Source organism: Taudactylus pleione, unplaced genomic scaffold, assembly GCF_031769625.1.
Source record: "Taudactylus pleione unplaced genomic scaffold, aTauple2 ptg000326l, whole genome shotgun sequence".
Lineage (NCBI taxonomy): Eukaryota > Metazoa > Chordata > Amphibia > Anura > Myobatrachidae > Taudactylus > Taudactylus pleione.
This window is the reverse complement of record NW_028284727.1, coordinates 9,550,019-9,561,289: the sequence shown is the minus strand read 5'-3', so window position 1 is coordinate 9,561,289 and position 11,271 is coordinate 9,550,019. Positions and strand designations below refer to the sequence as shown.

The following is an 11,271-nucleotide window of genomic DNA, read 5'->3' as shown; positions in this document are numbered from 1 at the left end:
TTACAGCAATAAAGCAGCTCATTGTTCTTCTGGACAGGCATTGCAACAATTGGATTACATTCAGAAACCTGCTGTAGCCCTAGTGTTTAATCACCATCCATACTCCCACCCCCACCACCATGCTTAGCATTTGGGATGAACTGCAGTAACCTCACATCACAGCATGAAATTAACTCTATTGCTGGGGAAAAAAATACCCTTCAATTACAAATATAATCATAGACAGTAATCCACATTCTTTTCTCTAATAGATTTTGCATCATTAACATTTTAAAAGTGTATCTATAATAATAATTTAATCTTACATCTATATTCATAAGTATGCTAGAAACATGGCTAGGCATATAAAAAGCAACCTCATTTGTTCCCTTCCTGCTGAGTTACCAATGCGTATATTGTGGACAGAAGTGGATGCTTAGATAAGTTTGTCATTTTAAATACATCTGTGGGGAGTGCGATATTTTGACAAATTTTATTGTCACAGTTCTATATTCATGTGACTTTTAGTTCTTGTTTATGCTGTTTTCAGGTACAGTATATGTAACTCATACCCATTTGATTTAATATTTCATTCTTTTCAATATATTATGAGTATGTGATAGAAGAATACAAATATTCCTGTTCATACGCAGGACTCTGTCTTAGGGAACTCATCTTAAAATAAGTCTAGAAATGAAGCTTGTTTTTTTTTCTGACCTCTTGTAGAATGAGTTCAAGTGCAGTAGGCTATGCCTTTAGTTTCCTGACCCTTTGTCTGAGCCTGAAGAATTATCCATGCCACGCCCATTGCCAGTCTATTGGTGTGCAAGGCTTGATAGGGTTGGACCCCTTTCTTCTTTCATATGTCCAGCCCTTATCACCAGTTGCAAGTCTCCCAATAAGTACAGCTCCCATGTAAAGCAGAACAGAGCATCTCATAGACAGGACAAAAGCAAGATCATATTTTACACTGTGCTGTTCCCTACATCCACTGATAAAATGGTAGATGCTTTCTGTGCCACCTGGAAACTGATAGACAGCCAGAACTTTGATGAGTACATGAAAGCCCTGGGTATGTGCACATTCTGAAACCTAAATACTTGTGATGTGTACAGCATCTGTTGTAGATAGTGGTAATGCCCAGCATCTACTGAGCCACAAGCCAGCAAATCTGCAACCTCGCTTTTTAAACACCAGCAGACTGCAGGCATTTCCAAGTCACTTACAGGATTAGGATCTATTCCAACCAGCAGATGACTTTACTGCTTAGTGATAACAAAGTAGGACTCCAATAGAATTGTTAGAGGTCTTTTACACAGTTATCATTATCGATATATAGTGTCTAATTTTTACTGCTTGCTGTAATGCATTCACCAGTAGATGGGACACCGTTTAACTTCACTTTTATGACTGTTCATTTTATTTCTTTGCTGCTTTCTGCAGGAGTTGGCTTTGCTACCAGACAGGTGGGAAATGTGACTAAGCCAACTGTCATCATCGGCCAAGAAGGTGACAAAGTAGTGATCAGGACCCAGAGCACGTTCAAGAATACAGAGATCAGTTTCAAGATAGATGAAGAATTTGATGAAGCCACCGCTGATGACAGGAACTGCAAGGTGAGTGGTCAATAATAAGCAAGTAGCATTATCTGAGACAAACGGTAAAAGGGGATTTAAAAAAAAAGAGCTGGCTGATGTTCTCTGTTACTTTAAAACACTGCGAGCAAATGTTTTTTTTTTTATTATTTAAGATCAGTTGTGAACTAAATCAGTTTTCAGGGTATTTTTGTTGCAGAGAAATAATGCAAATGATTTAAATTTTCAATATAAATTTTCAATAGCGTTCTTGTGATTTTACTGTGTAACACATTGCAATAACTTATTGAGGAAGAGTTATATATTGTACTACAGGTTAGATACATAATAAAGGTTAATAATAAAGTTTGGCATTGTTTTGGGAAAAATGGATATGTTGTAGAGCTGCTTTCACAGATTGAAGCAGTGACACTACCCATTACTGGGAGATTATTTCACTCATTTCTACAATATTTTATTTTTGTTCACCAATTGCAGGTCTCTTAGTAACTTAGTAGATAACGTAAATTTTATATATATATATATATATATATATATATAAATATAACAATATTTGCAACTTTTGTACATAAAAACTAGCTTGTTTTTAACAAAATACTGTAATAAAAATTATTTTACATTTTTGGCTACTTGTTGGTCTTATAGCTCGATAAAAATAACTAACTATAAACTATCTAAATAATTGATAATTATTTTTAAAGGGGCAGTTACAACTTTTGCCCTATACTCCCAGAATTACAAACAAACAGTGACACAGGATCTCTCTCTTTCTCAACTTTGTTACATAATTATTGCATTAATTTCTTTTTCAATGTAATGGTAGCCTTGTATGTTCCAGCCTGAGAAGTATTGGAAAAAAATAACTTGACATCAGTTTAATTATGCGTGCTGCTAAGTTGACCTCAGTCTGTTATGGTAATGCTGAGTACACACTAGGCAATATAACATCTGTACAGCTGACAAACTATATATTGCTCAGTCCATCTGGTAGTGTGTACACACAATATAGCTTTCATAGATATATTGCATCACCCATGGTTCTTCTAGTCAGACATATGGGGCAGCTGATTGGTAAGTGTATATGCACAAAGTTGTTTGTGCATTATCTTGCCAAAGCATTAGATCGATCGGTGGGTTAGCTGATCTAACGATTTGGTGTTCAAGGAGCGTAACTAGGTATTTGAAGGCCCCATAGCAAAAGTCTGTAAGGGCACCTATGTACCACCCATTGGTGAAAAATGTATATAACATATGTAACTTTGACAAGGAAGATGGGCCCCCTCAGCTCTGGGCCCCATAGCCGCTGCATCCCTTGCACCTATGGTAGTTATGCCCATGTACCTCACATAAGACTAGTTTTTAGGTGTAAAGTACATTGAGTTTTAACCCCTACAATAAACACCTACAGATGTGTCCTCATACTCCTGGAGCCTATACGCCATACGGCGTAATACACCCAGCGTGACTGAGATGCTGAGAGAGGTGTAGTGTACCATCTTTTTTTTTAATTGTGTGTCTTATTCGCATTGCAGAAACCACTCAAAGTGTACTAGAGATGCTGGGCTGTGACTGTAACCACATCGGAATTCGTTTTAAATATGTACAATGTAGCAGATGAAGCACAACACAACTTGGTGTGAGATAAACCCGCGGCTGCTGTAGCGTAACACTTTGTATAGAGATTCAGACTCTTGGCCTGATTCAGATATTTATTCAATGTAAATATTTATGCAGTTGACTGATTATCGGCCAACTGTACATGCATCAAGTTACATTGGCGATGCCGGTCGCAGTGAGGATTTCTTTGCAAAGAGATTGACATTCAGGTGCCTTATAGGGGCAGTTATGGGGAGTGGTGGCAAAAACGTAGGATAGTTAGTGAATGATACACATTTTCATGCTTTCCCTGAATAACATATGTAGGGTACATGTAAAAAAAAATATATTTTTTAAACCCTTGTAAATAAAGTAAACAATAGTAGTAGTTTAAAGCAAGCTGTCTTGTTATCCATTGTATCCTTAACTTTATCACATTTCTGTCTTCCAACAGTCCAGGGTAACCCTAGAAGGGGATAAGCTGGTCCACGTACAGAAGTGGGATGGTAAAGAAACAAAGTTTGTAAGAGAAATTAAAGATGATAAAATGGTTATGGTGAGTAGAGAAGGAGATGGAGATAGCTCTAAACATGAAAGTATATTATTTGGCGAAATCCAGCTTATGCTAGGTCACAAGCAAATGGCCTTTGGGATAAATATATCTTTAGATTTCTGAAACAGAATTTCTACATGTTGTCATGCAACTTGTGCATTGAAACTGATAATGGTGAAATGTCTCTTACCATTTAGGACTGCAGAAATGGAAATATTAAATTAATAATTTAGGGAATCCTTCTATATGATGTATATAGGGTCTCCCTAAACTTTTCAAATTACAGGCAAAATAATAGTTAATGTATAACTACTTTCTGCCAGAGGCCTATTGATATATAAGGTGATTACATTATCAGATACCCAGAAAAGCTTTGGGGCATTATTTTTGCTCAGATTACAAACTCTGTCATCCCATTTTACACAGCTTGCTTTGTCAGTTCACAATTTAAGAGTTTAAATCATAAAATACTAATTTTGATCACTTATAATTAATAATAATAATGCCAAGTCAGAATCAGCATTAGAGAGCAGACCATTGTGTAATAGAAGATAATGTATTTATGCCCCCTTATATTTTCCAGTAGGTCTTGGAGATCCTCGGATTTTAGTTATGATCGCCTTTCTTAGACCCAAATTAAATAATCACTTTCTCAGTTATTATTTCAAAGCCATCTGTTGTAAATGACTGAAACAGCTGGTCTATAGGTTATACCAAGCTGACTCAATTATATGTATGGTAAACATACCAGTCAGCTTGTTCCCCTTGGATTAAACGCTCTGCATGGATAAACTGCTGAAAACACATAGTTTTAATCTGTTTCCATGCATATTTAAAAGAAAACTGTACAAAAGTACCATGATAAACATTACATAACCCCAAATGTCATAATATTTTAACCATGATATTCCTAATCCATTAAAAGCTAGTACAGACAATACATTGCCTAAAACACAAACCTCTCCACACAAAAAATAAAATAAAAAGACAAACATATCCCTGAACACTTTATTACATGCAAAACATTATGCAACACTTTTATATAGATGATATAATGGAAGCAGTCGGGAAGCCGATCGACAGAATCCCGACTCCTGGCTTCCCGACTGTCTAATCCCGGCAAGGGTTAAATGACAGGTGTCGAAATCCCGATGCCTGTCATTTTACCTATGTCGGGAGCCCGACACCCGGCTTACCGATTGAAGGTAAGCTGGGTGCCGGGCGCGGACAGCGGTGGGGGAGGAGAGTTAGGTTTAGGGCTCCCAGAGGGGTACTTAGGGTTAGGCACCACCCATTAGGTTACGGTTAGGCTAGGGGAAGGGGGGTTTAGGGTTAGGCACCCCCGGGGAGAGGTTAGGGTAAGGCATCCCCCTGGGGGACTTAGGTTTAGGTGTCGGGGAAGGGCGGGTTAGGTTTAGGTTTAGGCACTTAGAGGGGGATTAGGGTTAGGCACTTGGGGGGGAGGTTAAGGTTAAGGGGTAGATTAGGGTTAGGAAATACTTATCTTAGATGATCGGGATTGTCACCCCTGCCGGGCAGCCGCTCTTGGCCGGCTGTAAATCATACCGCACTTATTAAGTAGGAAATAAAACTATTTTGCTTCTTTATTACATCAAAATAATACAACCATGAAGCCATGATAACCACCTCTTCGCTACAACCACACCAAAGAGATTATGTCAAGACATCATGATCAATTTAACAGACTATATTTAATTTATATTTTCACATAAGCACCACCACTAACATATATCACACGAAATATACGAAAAGGGCTACAAAACCATAAATTATAAATTGACACTTTACTGATGCATAATTTAACAAGTGTAACTGATGTAGCCTCTATTTTAAGCCTTTTGAATTTACTGTTTCACTTTGAAAACAGAGCATTGAAATAAATGTTTTCTTCTGCTGCTGCTCTCTCTACAGACTCTAACCTTTGGTGACATTGTATCAGTCCGTCAATATGAGAAGGCATAAACTCTGACATCCTGTCTGCTCACTAGTTACTAAAGTGTTACATGCCATGTACAAACTGCAATGAAGATGATACACCACTACTGACATTTTTATGTGTCCTGCAATGAAAACCTCCTTCTGCATCTCGGATCTGATATGTACATTGCCAAATTGATAACTTTGCATTATCGCTGATGACAATAATGTAACAGCTTTTTATTAAAATGGTAAAGACCTGTATTTTTATTCATGACGTGACTCTTTTATTTGAATTCATAGACTCAACAGAATGAGATTTGGTATGTTGCTGCTTGGCTTCCATAACCTGGTTGTGATATTCCTAGGACATAGATTTATTAATATTAACTGTTATGACAGGCTAAGTGGGTTCCACACTGCCAGGCTCACTGGTTTTAGTGCAGTTAAAGAAATAAAGGTATAAAAAAATCCCTACAAGTAGCCACATGCAATAAAATTAATAAGGAGAGATCAATGAGAGCTTTCAATCAGCTGGGCAGGGGAATAGATCTGATGCTGGAGGCCTGTGAGGTGAGAAGGTGTGTGTGATATTGAGGAGGGCATCAGTGTGTGGGTTTATTTCTTGCAAGATGAATGAGGTTTTAGTGAGCCAGTTGTATAGTCAGTGCACTACCGTACCTGTATACAGTATGCTTGGATAGAGTTTCATGCCCAACCCAACTTAACTCCAATATTATCTTTATCAGGATACTAAGGGGTATTTATCTCAAACTTAGTGAGAAGAAAAAATTAGAGAAGATGTCCATAGCAACCAATCAGCTTTTAGCTATCATTTATCTAACATGACAACTAGAAGCTAATCAGTTTCTTTGGGCAACCTCTCTATTTTTCCCCTTCAGGAGGTTTGTTACATCTCCCCCTTAATAACCAAACTTCTACTGCATATTTATAATGGGTGCAGGATGAACAGTGATCATGGGCCCCTGGCCAAGGGGGACCCACACCACACACTCTGTGCCTATTAAATATACTTACCTGCTGAAGAAATCACCAGGAAAATGGTACCAGCACCCCTTTCCCATAGATATGCAGTAATAAAATCCCAGGAAAATGACCATGTGCAGTATATTGCAATTCCAGAGTCTTCACTGTGCATGTGCTGGCACAAGGGGCAGGAAGGGGGCAGAACTTGCAGAGATTGTGCATGTGCCTCCTCATACACTTCATATGCAGGTGACTACATGATGCAGGCTAATAGAAATATTGCACGTATATTACATCATCATCAGCATCACCAAGGGAGTGGTTTCTGCAATTACCTGACTAGTCAGGATAACTGATAGAATTTTTGGATGGATCTCACTAATAAGCAGTGTGCATAAATGTGCACACTTAGGCCCTGATTCAGAGCCGGACGCTCTGACAGAGCACTCACTCTGAATTAGGGCCATCCCTTGGGCTTGCGACGAGACCCTGCGGTAGGGTCTCACTACCGCAAGCCCAGGAGTGCTTATAGCTCTATCAGAGCCAAAAGCACTCCCACTGACATCACTAGTGATGTCAGTGGGGCCGGACCCAGACGGCAGGCGTTCCCATGGGAACGCCTCCATCTGGGCAGCCATTCCCCCGGCACGCCCACCATAGGGGGCGTGCTGTCAATCACCATCGACAGCACGCCCCCTTTGGTGCGAGACCCTTAACGACGGCTTGGAATGAACATTCTCACCTGCAATTGTAGAAATTAAGGTGCATATTCAATTGGGCACTAGGTTTAGCGAGGAAAAAATCCTTGCGCCCAATTTTGGATTACCGCGGGAATGCGTGCTCCCAATACCCGCGGTAGCCAATTTTAAAAAAGTGTTCGCAAGGTTTTCAGCTCTCCATTCATCATTCACAGATATCTCCTGCTTACCATTCTTGTGATAGATTGCAACCTAAATAAATATATTTTATAATCTCTGACCATTTTATATATACTAGTTGAGTCTAGTGCTGTGTATCTCTCTGATTGTTTAGGTACAATCTCAGATCAGTACTTCTCTCATCAGGTGTCCTATGCCTTGAGTATGACACTTGAAAGCAGAAAGGAACACCTGAGTAATGTACCACTCACTCTTTATCTTCATAGGGTATAACCGTCCTCTGTCATGTCACACTTCACATCACTGGCTAATAGACCAGTGAGTTGTGATAGAACTGGGAGTATCGGTCCTGTTCCCTAACTATCCTTATATTCACATTTTTTGGGGGTATAACAGAGTTTAGCTCTATGACAGTTTTCCATACTAGCCATTATACCTCCATTTAGTGGTGCCTAGCACTAGTTCAACACTATTGTATCTCTCTAATTGACTGGTTATAATCTCAGAGAAGTGGTCCAGTCACTGTGCGTCCTATACATCAGTATGACGTCCAGGAATAGAGACTATGGGCCAAATGTAATAGGTAGTCTCATTTGGTAAATTGCGAGTTTGGAGCTAAACTCGCAATTTTTCACAACTCGCCAATGTAATAGGGTGTCTGTTCACTAAAACTCACATTTTTCAGAGTTACTAAAACTCCCCATTCTCAAACTCGCATCCAGATGTTTTCACATCGAAAACAATCAACTCGCCCAATGTAATAGTGTCTGTTTCAGACTCGCAAAAAAAAGATAACAAAAAGTCCCAAAATATTAGACCTGCTTCAGGCTAGCGAGTATATCCTGAGCAGGTCAGATTAACACAAAAACATGCACATATCCCCAGCACCCTATGGCCATGGGTGCCGGGTTGATAGTGTTAGTGTAAAGTGTAAAAATAAAGCTTCCATATTGTCTTTAATTGTAGAACCACAAGTACCAGCAAGCCTCTCCTGCATGCTGGTATTTGGAGAACCACAAATACCAGCATGTGGGGCATTACGGGCCCGCTGGCACTTGTAGTTCCACAACTAAAGAAATACGTAAATAAACAAACATACACCGTGAAAGTAAAATTTTAATAAAACATACATGCACACTCACACTCACACATACTCACCTAGTATCCGAAGTAATCCATGGGGGTGTACCTGAAATAAAAAAATCCATACTCACCTCTCCTATGCGTCGTTTGCGTCCACTTGTCCAAGTAGGCAATCCAGGGGTTAAAATAACAAACATGCAAAAAACCCGATCCATGCGGACTGAACAAAGGTATGTGTGTACACATACCTTTGCTCTGCGTAAATGACCGGGGCACACGTGTGCCCCGTCAGTGAAGGGGCCGCCAGCCAATCAGGGAGCATCTCCGTCGGAGCAGCTCCCTGATTAACTGAAAGCGGCCAGCCTGTGTCTCCCATAGATTTCTATGGTGAGAATTCCCCATAGAAGTCTATGCAGGGAGCCGCTACATCGTAGCCGCAAGATTAATTGAGGTTAATCTTGTGGTTACATCAATGATACAATGTTGCGACATTGTATCAGTGATGTTACCACAAGATTAACCTGAGGTAACCTGAGGTTTTTTTTTTAAACACACACAGAAGCCATCACGGATCTCACTGATCTGTAATGGCTACTCTAAAACTCGCACCTTTTAATGCTGCTCGCATTAAAAGGTGTCAGTTTACATAGTCCTAAACTCGCCTAAACTCGCAAATGCAGTAGCCTCGAGCTGCAAAAGTTCGCAGGCTATTGAATTTGCGAGTTTCAGTACAAACTCGCACTTTTAAAAAGTGCAAGTTTGTACTGTTACTAAAACAGACACCCTATTACATTTGGCCCTAAGTCTGAGTAACATACCACTCACTTCTGTTGTTTCTAAGGGTAGATGCATGCAGCCAGCTCTTCAGTTTTCCCATAGATGACCTTGGGTCAGGTGGGATTCAGTAGAGTTACCAGCAGCTACTTTTATCCCTGACTATTCTGTTATTTCCTCTTTGAGGACATCAGTGATTGTGATACTCTATCTCACGAATGGTCATTAAGTAATGTGATGCTTTATTTGAATCGACGAATACCGACTTAGGGCCTGATTCAGAGCCGTTCGCTATTTGTGGTCGTTCGTTTAAAAACAAGGGGTGGCTATTCAAATGATCCGTACGCACATTGCAGTCTGTTCACACCTCTAAGTCTGAACGAGCGAGCAAAACATACGCTCGTTTATTTGTTAAAAACGCCCCCTGGCCGCTCGCACCATACGTCATGTCCGCTATTTATTAGATTAATCGAGTACATCGACCAGCGTATGAACTGCTCGCTATTCTTGTGGTTGGTGTTTGCTACCACAAATTTGCGAGCAGTTCTGGCTATAAAATAACCCAGTGACGTGGTCAATGACGCTGCTGTTTTAAATATACACACCCATAAAACGCCCGTTTTGACCTTTAAGCACGCCTGCGTTCGGATCTCCACTCCCCATTTTCAAGCTCCTTCCCCTGTTACCACCCACATACGCCTCATTCTGTCACTCAAAATAGCAGGCCCTCGCTATATTGCGTACCAACGATTTTCGGCCGCACTGACTGGTTCGCGCATGCGTACTAAAAACCGTACGCATGCGCAGATGTGCAAACATCGCTCGGAGCGAGCGTACTGCCGCTAACGAGCGGCTCTGAATGAGGGCCTTAGTTTATTATCATGATCCCACAAAGGTTTTTGATATGGTTACTATTAATTTTTTGATATTTCGCCAGATGTTTACTATCATCAGTTTATTTATCATGTTGAATTGTTATAATTAACAATATTCTCCATATGTGACTTTATTTTAAGTTATTAGAGGCATTTATATCCTCAGGTGTTGATTTCAGCCATAATAATTTTATGGATGCGTTTACATGATAATTGATTAGTGTCAATTTGTTTGTATAATACATTGTCTTATAGCATTTACTACCCACTAGTATGGGGACAAAATTCATCAAGCTCCGAAAATACAAATTTTCTGAGCTTGACTCCGGGAGCATTCACTATCGTCAGATGGCGTCTGCTCCCGCTCGTGGCTTGCATTCCCTGGTTGCAAAGAAGGATCAATTTGGATCCCTCCGCCCCTGACCTGTAGGTCACGCATGCACACTAGTGTCAGTGTTCCGAAAGGATCAGTGAAGTGCTTCGGGGAGACAGCTGATTTTCGGATCAACTGTCTCTGCACCGGAGCAGTGATGAATTGCTCTGTCACTCGCGTCGAGTTAGTATGTTAATTATCGGGGTGCGTTCAGAGCCCGATAATTAACATAATGAATAGACCCCTTAAGGTGAGGAAAAAGGAGCAGTAGAACCAGCAGACTTGTAATAATAAGTTAGATAACAAAAATACCATTAAAGCAGAAAATGCACGACAGTGTATATAATATACCGTACATAGGGCCTGATTCAGAGCCGCACACAAAAAGCGTGCGCTCGCTCTGAATATCAGGGCAGCCACTTTTTTTTTTAAGTCCGGCCTCCTGGCCGCTTGCATAGCTGTGGGTGACCACCCACAGCTTTTGCGAGTGGCCAGGTGATGGTCGCGACCATCGCGACCATCGGGCTTGCGACGGGACCTTTGTGGTAGGATCTCGTTCCCGCAAGCCCCAGTGAACTTTCGGCTCTAATAAAGCCGGAAGCTCACCCACTGACATCACTCATGATGTCAGTTGGGCCGC

The 11,271-nt window shown here is 40.5% G+C and overlaps 1 protein-coding gene across 1 annotated transcript; it reads left to right on the top strand.

Annotated features, from left to right (window-relative positions):
- Nucleotides 1–861: 861 nt before the first annotated feature.
- Nucleotides 862–5,935, top strand: LOC148509482 (fatty acid-binding protein, brain). The gene is made up of 4 exons (XM_088443072.1): nt 862–1,051; nt 1,423–1,595; nt 3,625–3,726; nt 5,656–5,935. Exons 1-4 carry the CDS (start codon nt 979–981, stop codon nt 5,704–5,706), a joined length of 399 nt encoding a protein of 132 aa, XP_088299198.1. The 5' UTR covers nt 862–978; the 3' UTR covers nt 5,707–5,935.
- Nucleotides 5,936–11,271: the final 5,336 nt, after the last annotated feature.